Source organism: Prenolepis imparis, unplaced genomic scaffold (assembly GCF_030444845.1).
Source record: "Prenolepis imparis isolate NDT839.2.m4 unplaced genomic scaffold, iyPreImpa1.0 SCAF_2, whole genome shotgun sequence".
Taxonomy (NCBI): Eukaryota; Metazoa; Arthropoda; class Insecta; order Hymenoptera; family Formicidae; genus Prenolepis; species Prenolepis imparis.
The window spans coordinates 8,327,590-8,354,402 of record NW_028141160.1 but is presented as its reverse complement, the minus strand read 5'-3'; the positions used below and the strand labels follow the sequence as shown (position 1 = coordinate 8,354,402).

The 26,813-nt window shown below is 38.5% G+C and overlaps 1 protein-coding gene across 8 annotated transcripts in view; it reads left to right on the top strand.

Annotated features, from left to right (window-relative positions):
• Tn (tripartite motif containing protein thin) overlaps positions 1–26,094 on the top strand; it is a 120,519-nt gene extending 94,425 nt beyond the window's left edge. For 7 of the 8 annotated variants that reach the window (XM_083058441.1, XM_083058434.1, XM_083058435.1 and 4 more), the window contains 12 exons: positions 996–1,323; positions 4,102–4,319; positions 4,969–5,249; positions 7,031–7,337; positions 9,646–9,771; positions 9,856–11,539; positions 15,472–15,572; positions 18,124–18,624; positions 19,097–19,258; positions 19,997–20,153; positions 22,980–23,261; positions 24,068–26,094. In XM_083058441.1, coding sequence (XP_082914567.1) covers positions 996–1,323; positions 4,102–4,319; positions 4,969–5,249; positions 7,031–7,337; positions 9,646–9,771; positions 9,856–11,539; positions 15,472–15,572; positions 18,124–18,624; positions 19,097–19,258; positions 19,997–20,153; positions 22,980–23,261; positions 24,068–24,499 — 4,579 coding nt within the window. In that variant the 3' untranslated portion in view covers positions 24,500–26,094. The remainder of the gene's footprint in view (positions 1–995; positions 1,324–4,101; positions 4,320–4,968; positions 5,250–7,030; positions 7,338–9,645; positions 9,772–9,855; positions 11,540–15,471; positions 15,573–18,123; positions 18,625–19,096; positions 19,259–19,996; positions 20,154–22,979; positions 23,262–24,067) is intronic. The other variant, XM_083058442.1, reaches the window with a different exon arrangement.
• Positions 26,095–26,813: the final 719 nt, after the last annotated feature.

Genomic DNA, 26,813 nt, shown 5'->3' with positions numbered 1-26,813 from the left:
CAAATACAGCAAATTGACAACTTAAACAATTAAATTATATATAATGTCTTACATTGTTAAAGACAAGATCGCGAATAAATATTGCCAAAATAAATTTAAAAAATAAAAAGTTAACATATGTACCAACCTAACAATTATTACATGTACATTTTTTTTTTATTAAAATAGAATATTAAATGTAACGCTGTTCCTAAGCGCATGCTTTAGATACATGACATTTAAAGGGTTAAAAGATAAGACGAAAATTTCGTGAACCCTATCAGCGAGCTTAAAGGGAATATCGAAGAAGATGATATGGGGGAAGAAGATGGAGATCCCCTAATATCATTTCGTCCTGTCACCGGCAATCCTCCAGAACGTCCTCTCGAATCGAACTGAGATAATCTGACTATAAAGCAGGTCGCGTTTCAGCATACGTAGAGCTTGTCATTGGTCCCTTGTCATAATTTCAAGTGACATATATCAGAGACACGTGTTCTTGTGTGTGTGAGATCTCCTTGCGAGAATAATAAGTTATTATTCACCTTTAGAGAGGAGAGAAGATGTTCTTTTTATATTCACGCACATTATCCAAGTTGATATCTATATGTCTGACCTTTGACTGACTTGATCTACTTACCGTCTATTAAGAATATAAAACACAGTATTTCAATTTTTTCTCATATTTGTAAAATTACTTAATTTTTTGTTAACACATCAATTAGACAATTTCTACTAAATAATAATGTAATAACACATTCTGGAGCTAACATGTCTCGATTTTATATCATCAAACTATAAAAACTTGATTAACAGATTGTTAGAAAAAAAAATCTAAAATAGGAAGAAACAATTTCCCTCGCGTATAAAAAAGAATCCGATGCTTTTTACTCTATTTATACAATTTATCGAGCCGTCGTGGATTAGGAGAGGAGAAATCGGCGAATTCTCCAGATTAAAGCGAATCAGTTTCTCGACGACAATCTAATTGATCGATGTCGCCGTTTGTGTGCCAGGTACGACGCGCCGGAGTACGAGGTGCCGAGGAATAAGTCGAGATACAGGAGTCGATTTATGCGACATCGGGACGGCGACGATTCCGACGGCGACTCGAGATCGACGGTGAGATTCACGTCGACGGCGCCGCAGGAGCCGTCCGGCCTGCGCGAACGTGTCCTGGACACGGAGGACGCTGCGCGCGGTCCCCTGTCCGGTATATTTCGCCTGACGGACTCGCCGCGAGTCATGAGGAAGCTCCAGGAGTGCGAGCGAGCCGGCAAGAGGAAGAAGGAGGAGCCGATTAGTCAGCCTCAAGTGCAGCAGCCCCAACCACCCAAGCCTCAGGTTAGAATAGCATGCTTCTGAGAGCCCGCACACGTGGCCTTCGAAGTTAAAGTGGATTGAATACATAATTTGTCAAGCGGGGAATTTAGATTTAAGGGACATAATAATTTGCCAGGTGGAGAATTTAGATTCAAGAGACTTTTGGGTATAAAGTTTGATTTTCAGACTAGCTTTAGAAAATGAGAAAATTAGAAACTCAATCCACTTTAGTTTCTCGAACATGTCATTAACTTGAAAGTATCTGTTGGTGCATAATACATTATCCTGGAAAATATACTTGAACGTGATAATCATAATAGAAGCAAAGAGGATACAGATTTAATAATTAGTATATATTGATCAAATTATATAGCAACGAGAGAAGTTAATTGCTATTTAATTTTGATCGAAGAAGTAATATAACAAGCAGTTTGCATGAATCGCGTTTGAAATGCAGTGATTCGTTAACAAGAGTTTGATTATAATGTATATAATTGCTGTATTTGGTAAGTATATATTTCTACATATTTCTCTATTTTTATAGTAATTAATTTATCCATCAAGTGAGTCGATTTAAGCGGTCAAGATTTATCTCGTAATATAAACGTTTAATACTGTAATATTGGAAAACTCTCCACGCAATATATTAATATCGGTACAAAATATAACGTTTTGAATAAAAAAAATATTTCATACTTTGAATGAATATATGTATATATAGCTTATGCCGTTAAATAAAAATTCAATATAGATTGAGAGCATATAATCCAGATATATATTTGCCATATGAATGTATTTTCATGCAATGTATGAGTTTTATGCGAGGACTCTCTTTCAGTTCCTACACATAAGCCTTCTTACATCGCTCATATCGTTCTTATATTGGGATTATCGATCTGTTGCCTTCTGAATATATCTCAATTTTCGTAAAGATACGCTATTATATGATAGATTTCGCATGTGTGTGTGAGAGAAACGTGTTCATCCCTCGCCATTTCAGTAATAATACGTATTCGAATCTCTAAAAAAAAGCTGCTACAAAATTATCGCATTAGTAATTCGCATTAATCAAAAGAATTTACGAACGTGGTCATTGATAAAAGAGACACTGTCGCTAAATGCGTCATCGTTACATCGTAATGACGAGTTTATATAAAAATTCGCATCAATGGAAGCGTATCGATCGACAAACAATTTGCCATCGGTACATCCGTGTTTTTTTTTTACCGATGTAACACATGGTTTTACCACTGATCCATTTGTTTTTTTTGTTTTTTTTTTTTCCCCTCGGCGTTCATATTTTAAATGTTGATGCAGCACGGCGCTCAGTTGATTGAATCGAACAATCGTGCGATCGTCCGGCATCTATATGCAAACCTACCTGGTCGGTGTAAATTTTTTACGCGCCGAAAAATATATTGTACAATCCATTCGTACAAACGGAGAGAAAGTGAGAGAGCGTATCAGTGAATTTAATCGCTGTTCTCTGCTTATCGACACACCATATATCACCCCCGCGTCGCATCAATATTTAAACGGCTAGACGTCGATGATACAGTTAATTTATAGCCATGAATTTGATCGTTGTGCAATCGGTCTTGCATGCATTTTTACAAAACACTCGAAAAAAAAGCACTCGTACTGTATTATTGGAATTTCATAACAGGGATGCCGATAAAATTCAGGAAACATTATTAAAGTCTTTACATATGACAAAGAAAATGTTTCATCCAGTAACTTTTATCGCAATTTATATATAAGAGTAAAAATTTTGTGGAAAAATATTACGACTAATGTTGCTCTACTAAGAAAAATAAAGAACAACGATCTCTCTGATTCACAAATCTTGATCGCAAGCTTAATATATAATGAATGAATAATTAATCAATTAATTAAGAACACGATTTAAATGGTCGTTCGTGAATTTGACGACATCGTATTTGTTTTTGACAGTGATACCTCCGCACTTTTACGCACACGGGAAACCCTTATTATGGCAGGAGAAAATAAACGGATGGACACACGAACTCTTCATGCTGACGGCCGGTGCAACGAACGAAATTTGTTCGATGTTGCGCATCCCATTGTTCGGATGATAGCGACCGATGTGTTTAAAAGCTCAATAAACGTACAAACACGAACGTCGGCCTGTTATATACACATATATAACGTGGACCGTCATCTTAGTCTGTTGATGATTTATATCGAGTGCTGTACACGTCATTTTTACGAATTGCGATTGACAAAGTGCCAATTATTAAATTATTAACTGAATTATATAGCGTTAACTTGCTACGACTTCACACATACTAGCAGAGTGTACATAGATAGATGGAACATATATATACGAGAAAAAGTAATATATATATCGAGTAAATGTAATTAAAAATATAATTAAAAAAATATATATTGTATTTTATATGAAATACTGCGAATGTGGAGATAATACAATAATTTTACACTTTTCATTACGTCTCATCATTAATACACCACTTAATTCCGCATTGCACGCACCTCTATTTACGCGGGGCGCATCCCTTTCTCTCCCCTACACCCCCGTAATCTCCACACCGATTCACGTATTCGCCACCTGTCGCGTATAATGTCGCATTTAAATGCACGTGCGGATTCCGCGCGGATCCCGATAAATCGCGCGACGCATCGTATAGGATTGCCGGCGCGAAGGGAGACTCCCGATCGTAAATCCCGGCACGCGGAAGGTGTCTGGGATATTAGAGATGGTCGCGAGGGGAGAGAAAAGAAATTTCACGACAGAATAAGTGATCTTTTGACGCGCAGGTACAAGTGAGAAAGGTACCGACCGCGATGGCGAGGCAGACCAGCGAGGACGACGAGATCTCCAGGATCAAGAAGCAGAACAAGACGGCAGCCGCCGTCCACGTCGAGACGGTGGAGGAGAGGCAGCCGACGTCGACGCCTGTTCCGGTTCATCCGCCACCGCCGAGGGAACTTCCGGAACCCGAGGAGCAGCCGGTCAGGAGATCGGCTATCGCCAGGTAAGCCAGCGGACGAAACTGTCAAGCTTTATTAGGAAAATAAAAGGGTCTACTTCAATTTTTTATTAGAAAAGTTGACATATAAATGTAGCAGAGAGGGAAAGTATTTTATTCGCTTTTGAGAGAAAAGATTGCACCATAAAATCCTATAAAATATGTAATTGTGTAATATCGATGAATTAATTATGAATTAATTCGCAATTCATAATTCATCGATTAAATAGGCGAAATGATATTATATTGGATCTCCGATGAAAAATCAAGATTAATATTTCCAAATCGAGAGCTCATTTAAAGAATTAATACCGCGGCAAGGAAGTCTCAATGAAATTACCTTTACTCCCTCGACGAAAAGGGCCATGTATCAAGATGATAAATTAACACGGGATCCCCCGAAGGGACGAAAGACCAAAGGCGTGTTTGCTCGCGCGGATATTAATCACTACGGGCGGTAACCGCGAGATTTGCAGCCAGCTCTCTCTATATAGTAGCAGCACTTGCGTTATATCGGATTTAAAGCGACGAGTTCATACCGTGACGTTGTTACGGCGCAAACAAGTAACTCGGACGAGTTCTCCATTCTCCGTTATTAACATGCTTGTTTGTAATATTGTTGCCCTTTCTCTCTCTCTCTCTCCTCCTCGAACAGGAGAACTTCGGCGGAAACTCACGCTCCGCCCGCGGCCAGAAGCGCCTCGTCCGACTCCAGCACCGGCTCCGAGAGTTCGGCGGGATCGGGGATACGCAACACGGGCACGACGTTCACGGCCGAGGAGATGAAGCACAAGTACCTGTCGAGGACCCCGCCGACCAACACGTCGACCAACACCCCGTCGGTGCCGGCTGTCACCTCCCCGACCACCAGGGAGCCGTCCAACACCGCCGCCCCGGTGCCGAGAGCGCCCTTTCAGAGCCGTTTTTTAGGCGCAGGTATTGTTAATAATTTTTTTTTAAGAAACATGACGCGTAGCTTAAAGCTTATATAAATTAGCTCCTTCGTGTGGAGCAAATACCTTCTATTTTATTTGACAGAAAAAATCTCACTTATACGCGACAATGTTATAATTAAAGGGATAATTTGTTGTTTAATTTAATTAATTAAATATTATATTAATTAATTTAACGCGATAAGAATCGCTTATACTGCATGGCTTTTTTCTCGAAAATTTCTCTCCGGAAAAATTAGAAGGAATAATGCAATCAGTGTAGTAATTGAATACTCAGCCCCCTTTTATAGCAGCTAGAAGCCGCTCTATCCGCTGCACGTCCCAATTTTCCAGATTGTGCGTCTATTATCTATTGTTTATACGAAGAGAATCACGAAAGCACGTTCTCTGCTCTGCTTGGCACACCGAGCACCTGCCTAGCGCCTCTATTGTGTTTCTCAGCATCTCTGCCAAGCGTGAAAATTGAATGCATGAATGCACAAATTGCGTTTTCTTACCTCTATTTTCGATGACTTAATTTAAAGCGCAGGGAGAACCTTCTCGTATTTCAAAAACGTACCAAACTTAAAAAACGCGCGAGATTAAATTTAATTAATTTATATAATAATGGTATAATATTTTTTTAAAAATTGTTGCTCTCCAACATCATTTAATTAGTTCGTTGATGATTTCATTCAATGAATTAAACGCGTTCTCCAGATAGATTCTCTTTTACGATAAATTATTCTTTGAAAGAAATATACACGAGTGGACACTTGACGGAATTGACGAATAAATTAACGATTGCGTCTGACGTAAAGGGCATGTTTCGCGTTCGATCGCAAATGTCCACTACGCTCGCCCTAAATCCCGTATGCAAAGGGCGTATTGCGTAAAATGCAGTAGACGTGCAGCAGCAGCGTGTTGTGCTACAACCGCGTTACAATGTTACAATTCACCGGATGCCGGCTGGCTCGAGGGGGCTGACTCGCGCGAGAGAGCGATACTTGGAGATTTGAGAACAGGACGGATTGGACGGCACAGGCACGGTAATTGCATTACCCATTCGGCGTTCTCAGTTAACGCTGTTGTCGCCTCGCTTTTCCGACGTCACGTCCCGGCGTTCGGACGTCACATCAAACCCACCCGCGTGTTAAGTCGAGACGGAGGGAGGCGACGTGTCTCGCCATCGGCGAGACACGCGGACGGACGGTGGTGACGATATTCGCGCGCGTTGCCGTTTCCGACAATCGATGTATAATCAATATATTCGCTTTTTTGATCGCGTTTCCGTCAATCGCAAAAGCGCGAGAGACGGAGAGGAGGAAGGACGCTCTCTCCTTCTGCACACTGTGTATCTCAGATTGCACAAACGCGCGCATTCTCATGCATCATGCGACAAGTCCTCCACACCGCTTGTCTCTCATCGTTTCCGTGACTCTTGTTTCCTCAGCTAGACGTTACGATATTTCCTTACATCGAAGTTATATACGGTTCTCCTAGGAAATTTATAATAATTTTAAACAGATGTAAGAGAGAAAAAATATATATATATTAATTATATTAATATATACATATATATATATTAAAAATTCTTGAAAGATATTGATACATTTATGCCACTCGTCCTAACTACATAAAGCATTGAAAAAATATATGTATATTTATCGCAAATTTTTTAATCTCTTTTGCGCCACAAGCTAGGACTTAAGATAAAGATCGTGTTGAGAATGGAATTCATGTCTAATATTAAATTTTCCCGTTTTTTTTTTTTTTTTTTTGCAGGTAATCGTGCAGCTCCGCCACCGCCGATTCAGACCCCACGAGAAGAACCGCCTGCAGCGAAGAAAAAGGACGAAGAGGAGGATGAGGACGAGGAGACGAGCAGCACCTCCGAAGAGACGGAGTCGGAGACCGATGAAGAGTCGGAAACGGACGTTCATCCGTCCAACGCCGCTCCGTCCGTCACTTCCGCCGCGTCTCAGGATCGTCAAAGAAGTGAATCCGCCATGGCACGGACCGATATCGGGCCTCTGCTCGCACGAAGTGCCGAAGCCAGAAGGGGAAGCAAAGAGGATTCACCTTCCGTCAGGCAAGTACCATCATTTTTTCTAAAATTGTGAATCAACAGTTTCCTAAAATTGTGAATCTGTCGACGAGAGATGAACGAGAGACTCGACTTTCAACTGATATGGGGAGATTAACTTTGGTTTCCAGCGAGAATATTTCAGAGATTGTCTGCAATTTAACAGAATTAACATTTAATATGCATCTTTCTCTTCATCGAATAGAATTGCTTTTCAAATTATATTGACATAATGTATTGGATTCGAATTGACATCATATAGTAATTAGAAAAATTTAACCATATCAGTTGACGACTGTCGAATTTGGAGAAAAATTATTTACGATAAGAATCGTAAAAAGCATGGATAAAGTTGAGAATATAAAATATAAAGACAGAATAATATTAAAAATTATTTTTGTTATAAATACAAATTAAAAAGATTCGCCATAATTAAAATATCATAATTAAATATCTATGAATTTTCTTTTTCCAATGAAATTGAGAAAATAAATTCCAATTCTCTTTCTTTCTCTGCTTTTTATCTTCTTGTTTCTCCATGCAACGCATCTCTTCTCAAGCCTCTATATTTTATCTTTCTGATCATCTCGCGACTCTCTCAACCGTCGAAGGACCAATCGATCAAGAATCCGGTCAGCGAATTTTCGCGCACTCGCTATACGAGAGAGCTATCGCGAGGAGCTTTCGTTCGCGTGTTTCCGTGTTTATTTGCGCTCGTTACGTGCGCGGAAGCACCGCACATACACGCATCTCTTCCGCCAAAACGTTCTCTTCCTCGTCGCCATTCGAGAGCATATCGAATGCGCGGCCGCACTCGCTCGCGCTGAATTCCGAAGTGAGCCACCCCAAACCCCACGTCATTCGCAATCTCCTCGCTTGAAACTATGGCCTAAGGAAAACGGGAAACGATCGAGAGAGAACCGGGAGAGAGAAAGAGAAAGGGAGAGAGAGACCCCGTAAGTGCTCCTCGTGCCCGGTCTGGCGACTCCCTCCGGCCTTTGTAAAAGAATCACGTGTCTCGTTCACCATCGCGCTCGCTGCTATCAGAAACTTTTCACGTACCGCTGCGGAAACTGATTAACCGCTCAACCTGGCGATGAATCGCAATACAGTAGGGCGCGGAAATTCGGCCGCGAGCACGCGCCTCTCAGCGCTTGAGAGGCGCGTAATAAAAATCCTACTACAGTCGCCTCTCAATCGAGGAATCGATCGAGCGATCTTTATCTTTGTCGACTAATTAATTAATTATTCAGCCAACGTATTTCGCTTTAACATTTTAACGAGGAGTTGAAAAACTCGGGTTTTAATTTAGCTACATGGATGATTAATAATTGCGATTTTTAGTTTACATAAAATATTTCTGTAAAATATAACAACTGTAAATCGAATTGGATAACTTTAGAAAATTGATCAATCTTTATTTTTATTGGCTAATTAATTATTCAACATTTTAACGAGATGTTGATAGACTCGGATTTTAATTCAATTACAGATGATTAATAAAATTGTGTATTATTGCGATTTTCAGTTTATTCACATAAAATATTTCTGTAAAATATGAAAATCGAATTGGATGACTTCAGAAAAGCGATCAATCTTTATTTTTATCAGTTACTTAATTTATTAATTAATTATTCAACATTTTAACGGGGAGCTGAAAGATTCGGGTTTTAATTTAGCTACATGAATGATTAATAAATAATTGTGTATTAGTGCGATTTCCGGTTCATTTACATAAAATATTTCTGTAAAATATGATAACTGAAAATCGAATTGGATAACTTCAGAAAATCGATTGATCTTTATTCTTGTCGAATAATTAATTAATTAATCGGCCAAAGTATTATGCTTCAACATTTTAATGAGGAGTTGAAAGACTTGGATTTTAGTTTAGCTACATGGGTGATTAAATATTATTGCAAGTTCCGGTTTATTCACATAAAATATTTCTGCAAAACACGATAAGTGAAAATCGAATTGGATAACTTCTGAAAAGTGAAAGAGTTCAAATATTAGAGTAGCGAAACTTATTAATATCGTACGATCTCGCGCTTCAATACTAATGGTAGACGCGCGATAAGCCAAGCATCGCCGGTAACGGTCGAAATAACGTGACCACAATCACGTGATGAGGGAAAGATTATCGGGCTCTCTCGGTGCCACGTTGCCCGATAAGTTCTCGAGGACGCAATCAGGCCAGCGCACCCCCCTTACAAAAGTAGTAGTAGTAGTAGACAAAGAACATCTCCTTCCCCCCTCCAAAAAAAGGAAAGAGAATAAAGTTCCGATCGAAGTATCACCTCGTGTCTCGTAGGTATTCGTCGCCGAGGGGGAGCCCCGCGCAATCCGTGACGACGACGACGACGACGATGACGGCACCGAGCGGCGGCGGGGCCGCGATGACGACGACGTCGACGACGCCGGGCGGCTACACCAGCAGGTTCGTAGCGCACGTAGCTCAAACGACTGCTCACGATGAGGCCACTTCTAATTCCAGTAACCCCCACGACCGTAATCGTTTTAGGGCGTTTAGCGCGGACGGTACAAGTACCGACGTGACAAGGTATCCGGCCGGTCGCGTCGAGGACGATAATAAAGTAATCGCGGCTACGACTATCGCGGATTACGTCACTTTTAACGCCGACGCCGACGGGGACGCATTTAAACCGCCGATGACACGGGCGACGACGAACACTCGCTCGTCACGAACGGACATTATTACGGACACCGACAAATCGACCACCTCATCCACCTCCTCCCATGTCGCGATTAGCGAACCCGAGAGTAATTCTCTTCTCGAGGGTGGCCGCGAAGACAATAATCGAGTAGCGAGCGTGGCTTCCGAAGACGCGGCCACGTTAGTGGAAGGTCGTTCCGGGAACGATGAGATCTCGTTGGCAGCTGCCGATCGCGAACGGGACGGATCTATTCTTCTCGCGGTCGATGATGATGATGATGACTCCGAGACGAGAAGACGCGTCGTGTTCGGAAAGCGTGAAAGACCCGAGGACGCTTCTTCAGCTTTCGTTCGGATCGTCGTGGAGGACGTCGATGCTGTCGGCGAACAACAACGCACGTCGGAGCTTACGAACCGACCTATAGAGATGATCGACGAGCGCAGAGGTCGATCGAGGTCCAAAGAGTCCCAAACTGTCTCCGAATGTTCGAGTTCCATCAGCGGGCGAACCTTGTCCGACGACAGCGAAGATTCAAAGACTGATTCAGGAAGCGAGTCCAAGGAGGACGACGAAGAGGAGGTTGAAGACGACGAGTCTCGGGATGAGAATTGCAATGTAAAGAAAGAGAAGAAAGAAGAAGAAAAAGAAGATGAAAAGAAGACCGAGTCCGGCGATAAAGGCAGCGAGGTTAGCGAGGAGAAGGAAGGTTCCTCGACTTCCGGGAACGACGAGGAGACTACAGTGTTGAGTGTTAGTTCAAGCAGAGGCGAAGGCAGCACGACACCCGACGACCGTCACGAGAGGGACTTAAAGCGCCGAAGCGCCTCGATTATCGACGAGAGGAGTATCGAGGAGATGTTCGACGACAATGGCTGGGTGATCACGGAGGATCTACAGCAGGACCTGCAAACGGTGTCCGCGATCCCGTCGGGCTTTGGCTTCACAGACGATCGCGTCGAAAAGACCGAGATTGAGGAGTACGCTGGGACTACTCGTGCTGAAAAAGCCATTCCGAGACTCGCCGAGCGGAAACACGACGAGATATCGGCCAATCTCGAGGATTCCTCAAGCACCGCGATCGACCAGATGATTCCCTCGAGCGAACCACGAGCTTCCGAGGATCCGACGTCCAGAAGCCACGTGTACAGGCAGAGCGGTCTGGGTAAGAACGGATGGCTGGTCTCCGATGAGTCCGAGAGCGAGTCCGAGCGAGCAACCTCTCCTGGGATCCAAGTCCCCTACTACGATCGAGATGAAGTCGAAGGGACGAGGGGGCGAAGCGAAGCTTCGAGTGGGATCGAGGATAGCATCGCGGGCGGCATCGACGAGAACGGGTGGGTGATACTTGACGACGACGACGACGATGACGACCGTGTAGGGGAGCGCAGCGCGCGGAGGAGCACGATTCGTTCCCAAACGACCGACCTCGTAACGAAAACTAACATTGAGAACGGCGGTGCAAACTTACTCGCGAACGCTACCCGATCGAAGGGCGAGCGGGAGGAAAGAGCGCCGCCCGTTGGTGCCAATGTCAGTATACCGGTGCAAATGGTAACCACCGTCTTCTGTGTGTCCGTACTGTGTTACACCGTTCTAACGAACCTGCTCCTGTAATCTCCTCAAATCGGGCTCTCCTTTTTTTTTTTTTGACGTCCTTCTTTGACGTACACAGACACGTACACAAGTTTCTTCTTTCGTTCCTCCGGCGAGCTTCATATCGCTCGGTTGTCGGTTGTCGACGGTGATAATAAGAGACCGTGGACCTTACACGAGAGTTTATACACACCTATCCACTCACACACACTCACACATATATGCAGATACATAGAAACTGACGAGACTCTCTTGTCGCGAGTGACGATGCAGCAGTTTCCTCCCCTGAAGGGGTACTTGATAGTTTTATCTTGTTTACGAAAGAGGATTTTAATCTCCAATTGAAATATTATTAGTTTCAATGCTATGATTAATGAAAATATCCGAAATATTAGAGTTTTATCCACGTGAGACATCTAATATATAAATTATAACGCTGCAAAACGCTTAACTCCTGTGAAACATAATTATAGCTTTTTAAATTGTTGTTTAACCCTTCGATGATAGCGCGCTTGATTTGTGACAGAAAGAGGAAATAATTTAAAGATCTTACTAATCAGTGCCATTATATATTATTAAAAATATCATTACATGCTCGAATTGTGCTTAATATTCACTTAACTCCAATCAGATTCAAATTAATTTTCGGAAATTAAGTATCTCGGAATCAAAGGGCATAGTGAATCAATTGGGGAATCAAGAATAAATATAACACAGAATTTGGGAAAAATTATAAGATATAATGAGGAAGATATATATTTTCACTTGTCAAAAAACAGGACTGCTGCTCGAAACTCGCGTTCTCCGAATACCGGATAAAAGCCACCATCATTAGAGAACGTTCATGAACATAGAAAACGAATCCATTTACAATTGCATATAAACTTGCATTTTATACTTTGTGATAATCGTATGTACGGCCGAGCGCCATTGTTCCTACATTTTTGTCGATCCGCGATACATAATCCGCATCATTGCTCAAGTATATAGCTTCGCGGTTGTATTTTATATATATATATATATAGTATACAGAGAGAATTTTCTCTTAGAATTTACTCTGAAAATCATGGTAATCGTGGGACAATATGGTATGGAATGAATTTTAAAAATATGTTTGATTAATTTTATCATACTTTTAGTAAATTTTACTATACCTTTAGTAAAATTAATCAAAAACATATTTTATATTTTATTGTGATAGATATTATAATATAATTTTTTTAATGTGATAAATATTAATCAATGAAATTCTTTTCATACAATATTATCCCACGATTACCACGATTTTCGGGGTAAATTCTAAAAGAAAATTCTCTCTGTATACATATGTATACAGACATTGTATCAAGTAGCGAGGCAGACTTCGCAATTCGCGCTTCAATTCACGCTTTAAAACCGTCCCCAAAGAAATGATAGCGTCAAACGTCGGCGGCGGCCCCACGTGACAAACTGTCACCACGTGGCCGTCTCCGCGTTCGCGTCGCGCGTATCTATAATAAGTTTTTGTACTCTCTCCTTAGCGAGAAGGCTTTGCGTCACAGTTTGTTGGTGTGGTAAATAAACTGCATTTCTTTGTGATAACTCGTATTATTTATTTCCCTCTCAACCGTCCTCAGTATCAGAATAATAACAAGGACAAAATGTCGGTTCCCGCCTGTGCTCACAAATTTTTCCTCGTAATATTTCTTCTACCCATTTCTTTCCGTCATTTCATGTTTTCCGTCATTTTCTCCGTCCCGAGAGGTTCTTGCAGTCTAAATTCCCTGATTTCTCATTCACAATATCCTTATCCACACTTGTATTATTATCATTGGAATACTATCGAGCGGGATACGACATGTACGAGAACAAAATGCATATTTATTTATTGCACTAACAAATTGTTTGTACGTTTATAATACCATCATTGGTCGGTGGACATCGGTCGATGATCGATCGATGGAGGCGGCTGTCTAAATTTTGTCGTCCGTTTCGAAAATCTTTCGAGCGGAATCATCGAAATGTTTTTCAATCATTTTTACGAGCACTTAAATCGCATGATGCATTTTGAATTTTTTCTATTGTTAAGTTATATCACGTCTGTGCGTACAACATTAATTTATTATATGCCCGGTTAATCATATTCTTTGACGTAAGTAAATATTTATAATTATATTTATTTTTTATGATATAAAATCTTATACTTTAGTATTTTTAATTTTTTGTGTTTTACGTTTGTTAATAAGATAACAAACGAGTGTAAAAGATGTTGGATTAGATACAAAAATCACTTTTAAACATTCATTCCGAATAAGTTGCGAAAATCTCTTGTTCATTCAAGTTGCGAAAAGCAGACATAGTCTACAAGCAGGTTCTTTTATACTTCTTCAAAGCGTTTAAGATACAAGTTTTCGCGATATTATGTGGCATTACAAGTTTATGATATCAAAATCTCCTTTGCACATCTCAAGATACACACACACTGAAATGCTATCTCGAGAAGAAAGTCAGAAGTGTTCACAAGTGGTAGAATACTGGATTGCGCGCGACTACAAGTAGGTACGATACGAAACAGAGAATTTATGCTTCTGGGTAACCAATTGGAATACCCAAATAAAATCTCCCAAAAATTCGCAACGAGTTAAGAGCATTTTATAGGAAATAATTCGTGATAACCTGTGTGATTAATTCGTTTCTAATCGTGCAATTCATACTTTGCAAATGATAACGCGCTGTGAAAATCGAAATATCCAACAACTCTGTATTCAATATCCATAATAATTAATAAATATAATTACTATTATTATAATTACATATTTGTTAATATATTTTATAAATTTATTTTATTTTATTTTCACATAACAACCGCGATAATAATCGAAATTTAATTTGACTGAGAATTAATTTTATTATTTTATTAATTTTATTACAAAATATGAAATAATATTTATATATCAAAGCCTTTTCTAAATTAATTAATTTTATTGTTTCTCCAGTGTTCTACTGTAAATAGTACTCGCGGCCGAAAGTGGACTACTTCATAACTTTACGCAGTATTCTTAGCAAGTTGCGCACTTAGTTAGCTGCTACAACAAATCGGTAGTGTCGAAACTTCGCAGCTTCCACGTAGCCGTTTGGGGAGCAAAGAGAGAAGGAGAAGGGAAAGGGGGAAATGTAGAACCATCGATCCACGCCTGCAATCTGATCTACCAGTTTCGTAAACTGGAAACTTCTTACTTCGCGACACGTCGGTTCTACCGATGCACTGGGACCCGACCTAATACGACGAAATACGAACTTAGTTGGGGGGGGTTCAGTGTAAAGTCATACAAACCGGGCGCGCGCGATAAACTATGTTTATGCCGCAGTTTGCGGACATTCATGAACTTTCTCAAATTCGAGCAAACCTACACAAACATTGTTTGACGCAATCCGAAAATTTCATCCACATCGTCCGCGCACCCTCTCCCCCCTCCCTCCCCCCTTTCCTCCTTCCTCCCGGAATACTAACTTTCCCCTGCGGGATGTTAATTACAATATAAAATACAAGAGAGAGGAATTTACATTTCCCCAGTTAATTGTGATTAATCAACAATGCAGAGTTGTTATCATATCTGCGATACAATCTAGAACATCGAGTCTAGAGAAATTGAATTCAATTAAAGTTAAAAGAAACATTATTTACCTATGCAATATACTGCTACTATAACTATTTAATTAATATCTCTCTCAAATTTTCTGATCGTCTGATAACGAATAACAGCTCTTCCCTCTTCCTCCTCACCCCTTGCTTCTTAATATTAAAAATACTTATGAGAATGATGTGCATGACATACTTGCGAATCACAGTAAAACCCTTATCTGCATATTCATCATACTCATGTATACAGGATGTCTCACGAATCTGTGATAAAATGTACGGCGCATCGGTGGCCGTCGATGATTGCGCTCATCCATGGAGCTGGAATCGAATTAGATCAGTGGCCGTTTCGTAAGCATAGGTTTCCTTTTTTCAAATTTCAAAGCCAAAAATAAAAAAAGAAAAGAAAACCCTGCAACAATCCGATAAGTATAATATATATAAACGACATCTTCCACTGACGATGAACGCGCTTCCGGCAAGTGTACAGACCACACAGATTAGATTAGCAATTAATGCACGAAATTAACTAAATTACTGATCTCGTTGCTTATCTCATTGAATTGATGTATAATATCGAAATGATTTTTTACGTATAACAATAATCATTTTCTACATTTGTCTCTAATAACTTTCATCGATTCGCGACGAAAAGCAGCACAGAAGCTTTATTTAATACCATCGCCAAAGTATTGTCATATGTGTGCCTTTATTATTCGTCGTTTGTATGCGTTATTAAAACCGCGAGATACATCCAAGTCTTATGACTGCTTATGGGAGAAACTAACGTGATATAAAAATATCTCATACGTGGAGATCCCACCCGACATAACTTTCCGTACAATAGCTCACGAGACGCGAGAACTTTGTATATATGTATATATATATATATATATATATATATATATATATATATATATATATATATATATATATAATGCGGACAGCGAATAGATTCGCGGGCAATCAAATGCAAATCTCGCCCTCGTAAGCTTAATCCTATAAACGAGACAGTAATACCGACACAAAGTCTACCGTCGTGTATATGAAAAGCAGTTAGCTCCTTAACCTCGTTACTCTGTTCCCTCCCCGACTCATTAACGTATGCAATTTACGGCACGCTAGTATTATTGTACCTTTTTAAACGTAATATACGCGCTTCACCATCGCATAAATAGCCTTTTTCTCGGACTTCTGGCGCACTGCACGGAATAAAAAATTTTATATTATATAATACAAGTATAATCGATGCGGCGCACTTTTAACTCTAAAAAAATGTCCTAATAAATATCCATAAGAATATATCTTCGAGGAAGAATTATCTCCTCCAAAAGTGTCGAGTATCTTTCTAAGAATCAAGTGATGTCGATGAATATATTTTTAATTGACGCGATATACACACATATACACATATACACATATACAAAACGAAGCCGGTCATCCTTATTTCGAAGACGCGATTCGAATCTTTTTTTTTTTCTTTTTCAAAATGGAGCGCGTTACAGATGTATACGTATTGTGCGTCGAGAAGTATTTTGGTTGCACGATATTGAGTCCGTGCACTCCCTTGCACAAGTTTGCGTTCGCGGCACGCATGTGCACCGAAATAGCCCGATGCGAGTCTCTCTCGAAAATACGACCGCAGAGATACTGCTCGTTTACAATAGGTATCGCCTTTCCGCGCGTATGTCGTCGGGGTCGAAACTCTCCAATGTTCCAAGGGTGTGCGATTACCCGAAATCTACTCGAATTTAACTTGAACAATTACGGTACCAGAAGATAAAGGGAAAGAAAGGCCGAGCGCGCTTGAGCTCGTCGGTATTATTGTTGAGATTGATCACTGGAAAATATGAAGAAACTGGAAACGCGAATGCCTAGTCGTTTGAATCGTTAATCATTGCGAAAATTCGAGGGATGTTTCGGTGATTCGAACATTTATGTAAAGACGCATTAACAAATATATTCTTTAGAAGATGTTATGTTATTAGTACGAAGGATAAAACTTAATAGTTGTTTTAACTTTCTTACTTAATTAACAACGTGCTCATTTTACGCTTCTCTCCGTCTAAACAGTCTATATATCATTTAGCAATTACATAACGCAAAAAAAAAAAAGATGAGATCAGATTACATTGCTTTTTCATCGCGTTGCTTAATTATCTCATTGTATATTTAATTATTTGTCACTTGTCAATGTAATTGTTGAATGCATACGCGTTGAATTATTTCACTCTTGCAGAAATAATTTTGCATCGCAGAGTAATCTTCTACATTATAGATGCTTATAAGATATTCAAGAAAATAATTATAATAATTTTTAAATTAGATATTTTCAGAAAATTTTTATTAATTATTTTTTCAGGAAAGAAAATAATTATAATAAGTTTTAAATTCGATATTTTTTCCTGAAAATTGTCATCAATTATTTTTAATATGTTTTAAATAAAATGTTATAGTACTTTAAACTCGATTAATATTTTTGACAGTTATCAGCTGATTTCTGTCAAAAAATAATATTCGAGTTTAAAGTTTAAAGTATTATAACATATTATTTATAACATTAGTTAAATTTTTATAACATATGTTTATTTTAAAATTTAATTAGCAAATTAACGCTATCAACTGATTTCTATAAAAAAAAATATTAATCAAATTTAAACAAACTTTATATAAAAATATCATTCTTCTTTATATAAAATTGAGGAATGGCGCGCGCGTAGCTCGGGCTTGTGTTGTGTAGTATATATATATTTACAAGATCCTAAAATCGTTACACTGTGTGATAAAAATATAACAATTACTTTTGCAAGAGTGAAATAATTCCAGCTCGCAGTATTAAAGTAGAAGATATAAAATCTCTATATACAGACGAATTGAGCGCACCATCTCGTTGATGTTTTAGATTTCTGAACAAGAGCAGGAGCCAGGCTGCGATGACGGCGTCTCGCGAACGGGAACGGGAACGAGAACGGGAACGCGAACGCGAACGCGAACGTGAGCGAGAACGCGAAAGGGAGGCGGACGCGGAGGTCGACTCGCCCTTGTCGGCGAGATCCCGCTACGCGGCCCTGAAGGAGCGCCGGCAGCGTCTCGCTCGTTCCAGGAGCTCGCACAACTTCGGCGGCGATGATCTCGACCTGGACGAGGAACCGCCGTCGCCGACGACCCAGTCGCCAAACGCCTACCTGGCAGCCAAATACGGCGCCGGCTCCGAACTGGCGCGTAGCCGCAGCACTCACGCCCTGAAGTCGAGGGAACCGAGCCCGGAACGCGATCGCCCGGGCACCGAAAAGGACGGCGCGGCTCTGAGCTCCTGGGCCAGGTACCTGAAGAACAAGTACGGCAATCGCACCACCAAGGACAAGGAACCGCCCTCCTCGTCCTCCACGATACCCTCGTCCAGGTGAGGCTCAAATTGTGACTGATTTCTCAGATCAGAGAAAAACAGAGAGAGAGACTTAATTTTTCGAATTTATATCAGAATAAATCTATCGTTTCATAAATAAGAGAATATCAGAGAGAATGTCTGTTCACGTAGAGAATTTATATTAATTTATTGTCTACTTTCCATAATGAATATAAATCGCGGATAGCACGATCATGTTATGGTAACGATAAGCTTTAATCGCATCGTTGGTACACGGGATGATTCTGAACATTAAACGCGCATTAGAATTGATCTATAGGTATAATACTGAATACAGTATCATATATTTATTACGCATCAAACGCGCCGGATTAGCACGAGAGCGCGATATGAAGCGCTGTTGTCATCAATTATGACGTGAAAGACATTATTTAAAATGATAGTTCAATTATTACCTGTATGTATAATTGATCTTCCGTTCTAACTTCCCTTCAAATAATTTTCACAGCTCCAGCGCGGCCTCGAGAAGGCTCTCGTTGGGTTTACCTCTGAGGCACGCCGGGCAAACATCCTTCGAATCTTCTGACGACGATCAAAAAAACCCGTCAGGCTCCCCCACGTCCCCTACAGCAGCTCCCGTTACACCCGCGGCAGCAGGTTCCTCCACTAGGTGAGTCTTCGACATTTTAATTTTTTTTCGTAAATGTTTTCTTAATGAGAAAAAATTGGTGGACGAACGCTTGAACTTTGCTCTCGAAATTCTTTATTTACTTAGAAAATGAGTATACGGCCGGCGCATATACATTTTTCTCGCGCACGACGTTGTTCGAGAACGTAACAAGTTTCCGTAGAAGAGAGTTTCGTAAGAGGACGCGACGCGTACTATGATCGTTAAAGGAAAACTTGCAACTTTCTAAATATACCTCGGACAGGAGAGAGAGAAGAGCATCTCCGCTGAACGTCGCCGGCTCTATCGCAATCACAAAACACTTTATCCTCGTTATCCTCGTTGCGTTACAGGCGCGCGCTCCGGAGACTCTTGCGTGGCTATAATTCTCGAAGATCTACCGCTGTTTCCGCCCGAGTGGAACATCGCGTTCTCTCTCGAAAAGTGGATTTGCGAAAAAACATTCTTTTAAGAAACAGTCGACGCGCAATGAAGATATACACAGAGAGAGCACTATATTCGAGTTTGCCTCTTCCTCTCCACGAGCGAACTTTTTTCCTCGACAGCGATAGGAGAGCCTTCGATAGAGGAGTCTCGAATGAAGAATTACTACCCCTTATCGCATTAATGCTCGCGCGTAACCGCACGATTGACCACGTGACCGCGAAATTTCCCTCCCCCGGAGTGATTTACGATCGCGAGAAGATTGCTTTATTGACCGCCCCCGTCGATCGATTCCAGCAATGGTCGGAGGAGTCATTACTTGCTGAAGCGGCGGCAGCTGTTTAAGTTCGGGATGCGGGGGAGCGAAGCCGGATGCTTTACCTGGCCGAGAGGCCTCGCAGTCGGACCGGACAACTCCATCGTCGTGGCCGACAGCTCCAATCATCGTGTTCAAGTAAGTCACTCTTTATCGAATCTGGTCCGCGAATTCGATTACGTTTCAATTCAAGCGAGACAATTGTAAAAAAATCTCTCCAGTATGATTAGATCAATAATTAATTAATAATTACTTGAAAATCTTTTTTTTTTAATTTACTAAAATCTATTTTAATTATTTGCATCCAATCGAGACAATTGTGAAATCTCTCCCGTATGATTAAATCAATAATTATTTGAAAATCTCTTTTTTTTATTATTTACTAAAATGTATTTTAATTATTTGAATCCAAGCGAGACAATTGTAAAAAATCTTTTACGTAATACGATTTAATTAATAATTATTTGAAATTTTTTTTTATTTATTTGAAAATTTTTATTAAAAAAATAATATTGTTAATTGTAAGAACTTTTAAAAACTGCTTTGTGTTCTGTCGCAATCTCTCTCGAAGATATTAGAGAGATACAAACTAACTACTGACAGCTCCAATCATCGTGTTCGAATAAACCACTCTCTTTATCGAATCTCTTTAAACTGGTTGGCGAATTTAATTACATTTGAATCTAAACCAGACAATTATATGTTATAATACTTTAAAGTCGATTAATATTTTTGACAGTTATCAGCTGATTTCTGTCAAAAAATATTAATCGCAGATAAAGTTTTATAACATATTATATTATTTACAAAATATTATTTTAATAATAATAATATGTTGTAAATAATATAATATGAGTATATAATTTAAAGAATTGTAACATACTTTATTTAAAACATATTATTTTTTTTTTTAACATATTATTTTAAAATTTAATTAGCAAATTAACGTTTTAATCAGCTGATTTTTGTCAAAAAATATTAAGAAAGTATTAATTTGCTAATTAAATTTTAAAATTTTAAATTTTAAAATGCGTAATGAGTATAATTTCCAGTGTATCTTATACATACATATTGTATATATTATATAGATATAAAGAATTTGGCCTAATTATTTTCGTGCAACGAAATTATCTCATCATTTCGTCGTATGTCTGACTTAATCTTCACTTAACTCCTTGAATGCGTAATGAGTATAATTTCCAGTGTATCTTATACTTTTATATATATATATATATATAATATATATATATCTATAAAAGTATAAGATACACTGTAAATTATACTCATTACGTATTCAAGGAGTTAAGTATAGATTAAGTCAGACATAGGATGAAATGATGAGATAATTTCATGCACGAAAATAATTAGGCGAAATTCTTTATATACTATATATAATATATACAATATGTATCTATAAGATACACTGTAAATTATACTCATTACGCATTCAAGGAGTTAAGTTTAGATTAAGTCAGACATAGGACGAAATGATGAGATAATTTTGTTGTACGAAAATAATTAGGCGAAATTCTTTATATCTATATAATATATATTATATAGATATAATATATAATATATAAATGTAATATATATTATATAGATGTAATATATATTATATAGATATAATATATATTACATATATTATATAGATATAAAGAATTTCACCTAATTATTTTCGTGCAATGAAATTATCTCATCATTTCGTCGTATGTCTGACTTAATCTATACTTAACTCCTTGAATGCGTAATGAATATAATTTACAGTGTATCTTATACTTATATATATACACTAGCGGATCCTGACGTCGATAGCTATTTAATGTTTGTTTTTCTTTATTTATACTTTTTAAACAAATTCAGCGAAACTGTTTCTTTTAATTTGCAAGGGGGGGTTTTAACCCCCCCCCCCCAGGATCCGTCAGTGGTTGTAAATAATAATGTTATAATGCCTTATCTGCGATTAATATTTTTTGACAGATATCAGCTGATAACTGTCAAAAATATTAATCGAGTTTAAGGAATTATAACATATTATTTAATACATATTATATTATTTTAATTTTATAATTATATATTTATTTTAAAATTTAATTATCAAATTAACATCTTACTAATATTTTTAACAGTTATCAGCTGATTAAAGGGTTAATTTGCTAATTAATTTTTAAAATAAGAATGTTATAAAAATTAAAATAATATGTTTTAAATAATATGTTATAATTTCTTAAACTCGATTAATATTTGTTGACAGTTATCAGCTGATTTCTGTCAAAAAATATTATTCGAGTTTAAAGTATTATAACGTATTATTTATAACATTATTAGTTTAATTTTTATAACATATTTTTATTTTAAAATTTAATTAACAAATTAACGCTTTAATCAGCTGATTTCTGTCAAAAAATATTAATCAAATTTAAACAAACTTTATATAAAATTATTAATAATTCTTTTTTATATAAAATCTAGGAATGGCGCGCGCGTAGTGCTTGTGTTGTTCTACTTTATTAAAATCTTTTTTGTTTATTTGAAAATTTTTATTAGAAAAAGAGTTATATTGTTAATTGTAAGAAACTTTTAAAACTGCGTTGCGTTCTGTCGCACAATCTCTCGAAGATATCAGAGAGACACAAACTAACTCTACTGACAAGAACAATACCAGATCCGATAAATCAATTGCGTCGTCCTCGAAGCGACGTAATAGTTAACTCGTATATGCCCGTAAAGCGGAAGTATGGAGGCTTTAAAATTTCATGGACATTTCGTATATATACGTATCGGCGTACCGAGGATCATAAATAAGCCGACCTCGATTGCAACGCCCAACAGGAGAGAACGGAGGGAAAACTCCTCTCTCTCCCAGGAACGCGTTATATTACGGTTGGCCGCGAAATGGCCGATTTTAATATCGGTATACGGGGTCGATATAAACGGCGTGCCTGTATCGTTCGGGTGCTATCGTAGGTATTCGACGGTAATGGAAACTTCATGAAGGAGTTCGGAACGTACGGCAGCGGCGAGGGTGAATTCGATTGCCTCGCCGGGGTGGCCGTAAACAGGATCGGGCAGTACATCATCGCGGACCGCTACAACCACAGGATCCAGGTGCTCGATCCGTCCGGCCGTTTCCTGCGAGCCTTCGGCTCCCAGGGCACCGCCGACGGCCGGTTCAATTATCCCTGGGGCATCACCACCGACGCCCTCGGATTCATTTACGTATGCGACAAGGAGAATCATCGCGTACAGGTGCGCCCCTCTTATTAATTACAAATTTATTTGTTACGTATTTTTTATTTTATTTTTTATTATTTTTATTTTATTATATTTATTAGGTTCTTTTTATTAGGGATGATAAAGGCTAGTAAGAGCCTGGTATTAGGTGCAACACACTTATTTTTTAATTCCCCTATATTTGTTTTGGACGTTTCGCTCCTTCCTTTGAACCAGCTTCAGATTATTAATTAGTAAAAATAATTTGGTTGCATCTTTTCATATCTGAATTTATATATTAGAGCTTTTTCAATTTGTTCTGTTCTTAATTAATCAATTCTCGACGAATAGCTCGATTAATCGCTTGACTCTCTCGGGAATGGAGGATCGAACACGTTGACTTTTTTTTTAATTTTTAGTGGAATTTTTTTTCGCTGTATTTTTAGTGGCAATTTGTTTTTTTGCTATCGACAGTGTGTTTTACAGACCGTGTGAAGTATCTGATAAAATATATGTATGTACGTCGTTGCGTTTCAATTCTTCTATTTTGCAATCAATATATAATTTTTCATCTTTCCATCAATGAGTACTCGGGTACCAACTGCGTGTTTTCGACACATTGCACTGCGACAATTTCTTTATAGTAGCTGCTGAGCAATTTTTCTCATTATATTTTAAGAAGTTTCCGAACAAAAAGGGCCCTATGTATTTTATTTCAAACGGAGAAAAGTTTCGACACATTTTTAACATTTAAAGTTTGGGTACCCAAGTACCCATTCATTGATAGAAGGATTGAAAACGTATTTATACTGTATATAATACTAGTATTTACCTGTTGGCAGGTATTTCAATCGGACGGCACCTTCGTGGGCAAATTCGGCTCCTGCGGTGGTGGACGCGGCCAACTGGAGCACCCGCATTACATCGCGGTGAGCAACACAAATCGGGTGATTGTTAGCGATGGCAACAATCACCGCGTTCAGATATTCGACGTGAACGGCCGCGTGTTGACGTCCTTCGGCTCCGAGGGCTCGGACGACGGTCAGTTCAAGTTCCCGCGGGGCGTCGCCGTGGACGATCAGGGCTACATCGTCGTCGCCGACTCAGGTAACAATCGCATACAGATCTTCAGTCCGGACGGTGCCTTCCTCAAGTCTTACGGCTGCTGGGGCAGCGGGGACGGCGAGTTCAAGGGCCTCGAGGGCGTCGCCGTCACCTCCACGGGCAACATCGTCGTTTGCGACCGCGAGAATCACCGGGTTCAAGTATTTTGATCGACTTTGTCGACTGACGTTGATCTCTAGAGGTCGGAAAAAAATTCACCAACTCTTTTTTGCCCTTTTTTGCCGAACGGACACGCGCTCCATAATATTCGCGTTTATTAATTTTATTGTTAATGATGAGCGAGTAAAAATAAATATTATATGCAGGCAATGCAAATTACGTCGTGTATTTGGACGTTCGGAGTCGACGTCTACGAGAGTCTGATGAATATCTCTGGAGTCAGGTTTCGATAACTTGGAATATTCGCATCAGTGTGACTTTTTTATCTGAAATACATATATAACTAACATTTAATAAAAATAATAATAAAAGGTAGAAAAATTAGGAAATGTGAGATAAGACATAAAGAAATATTTCAATATCTTGGGAAATGAATTATTATAATATAATCTTCTATCATTTATGACATATTATCTCGGGAAAAATATGCAAAGATGAATATCGTGAATTAGAGAATTTTCCAATTTAACTTTCTATAGAAATATTCTGCAAAAATATTTTAACAAATTTATCGATAAATCAAGAGTGAAATATGATTATAGCTTGTTTCATTAGAGAAGTTATTAATTTAGTGTTTTATCTACACTTGTGTCTACATCAGAAAAATCGCACGTGAATCTTATAAGACTTTTCGGCATAATTTTCTTTCTATTGTCTGTGAAATAACTCTCATCGTCTGGAAACAAATGTATCGCCCGCTCTCTTAATACTTTTAATAAAATTATACTTTTAGCAAAATATTTGCAGAAATAATTTTTGGCACGAACAAAATCCATTGTCACAAAAATGGCACTGATTGCTTATTTTTATCGCACGATGAATGATTAGCGGCTGATTGATTCGCGTTTAATTTAATATGTCTCTATTGGCATTAAAAATTCATAATAAAACTCATTACTTGTCTTTACCAATTTTTATGCAAAGCTGAATTTTAGCTATGAAAAAAAAATGAAATCCAAAAGCAAGTTTTTTAAATTTTAATTTACTTTACTTTTTTCTTTTTTTTTATTCTGGTTAGAATCGATGATATATATAAAAATGTAGACCTGCAAAATTAACCAAATAAAAAACATTTGAAATTTTTTTTTTTTTTTTTTGTACTTTAAACCAATTTCTTTCTATCGTCAAAATTTTTCAGAAATGCCATTTGAATGTTTTCGTTTCTATTTCCGGAAACACACATAGATCTGTCACCGATTTTTTTGTGATTTGTTGTGCGATCGTTTTTCGCATCGCTTCGATGAATGTTGCATTCATTTGAAGCGACACCGGAAGAAAATAGCAGAAGAAAGGAAATTTGCAAAAGCAATCACATAAATGAGCACAACGACGCGTGAATGGAATCGGCGAATTTCGAATTCTCGAGAAAAATCTTGGACTCGATTTCCTCCGCTCGATTTCCTCGGTAGTTTCGGAAATACATATTTTTTTTATCTTTTTACATCTCTCACTCCCAATCTCTAACTCTCCTTCTCGTATAATTGAGCACGGTAATTGAGCGACCAAATTTAATTTGTACTCAAAGCGACAGAGCAAGTAAAGTTTGTACCGTTTGTATGCTTTAAATAAACTGTTGCGGAAGGAAGACGATAAGTAAATTTCTCCCGAATCATTTGCCTCCATCTCTTCGGGTATCATTTTTTCTCGCGATATTATTATTTAGTCAGCGTTCCTTATACGAGATATACAGATACTTCAAACGTTAGATACAAAACGAGAAAGGATTAATTCCGCGTTATGAATACGGTCGTTAAATTTAGCGGTTCTAATAAAGTCCTAGTTCGACTTGACGAACAGTTGGAACAGGAACTTTGAGCTCTTCGCATCAATAGAAGCTCTGCAAGCGACTTCAGCGACGTATCCTAAGATCATTATTCGCCTGGGTATTCCTTAACTTGCCGTAATTGTGTTACTATTCAGTTTAAACGCAACTACAACATCCAACACTTATATTAAATTAGCTCGCAATCAGTATTTTATTGCAAATTGATTAGCTAAGCCAATTACTGACAAACATAACTTAGACTTATTCTTCTATTTATCGAACTCTCTTTCTCTATTTATCAAATCAACAAAGTATCTCTTTTTTTTATACAAATAAATTATTATTTATAATTAATTTAAAAAATTACTATAATTTTCTACGGTTCTTTCTTATATTTCTTTTATAAATATTCCGAGACTAATAACCATTAGCGATGTAATTAGACATCTAAAGCCGACAATATTATAATAAAAATATTCAGGAAGGACATAAGGGAGGCGAGATGATCGCAGAGAGATCGCAGAGAGGGAATGGGGCCG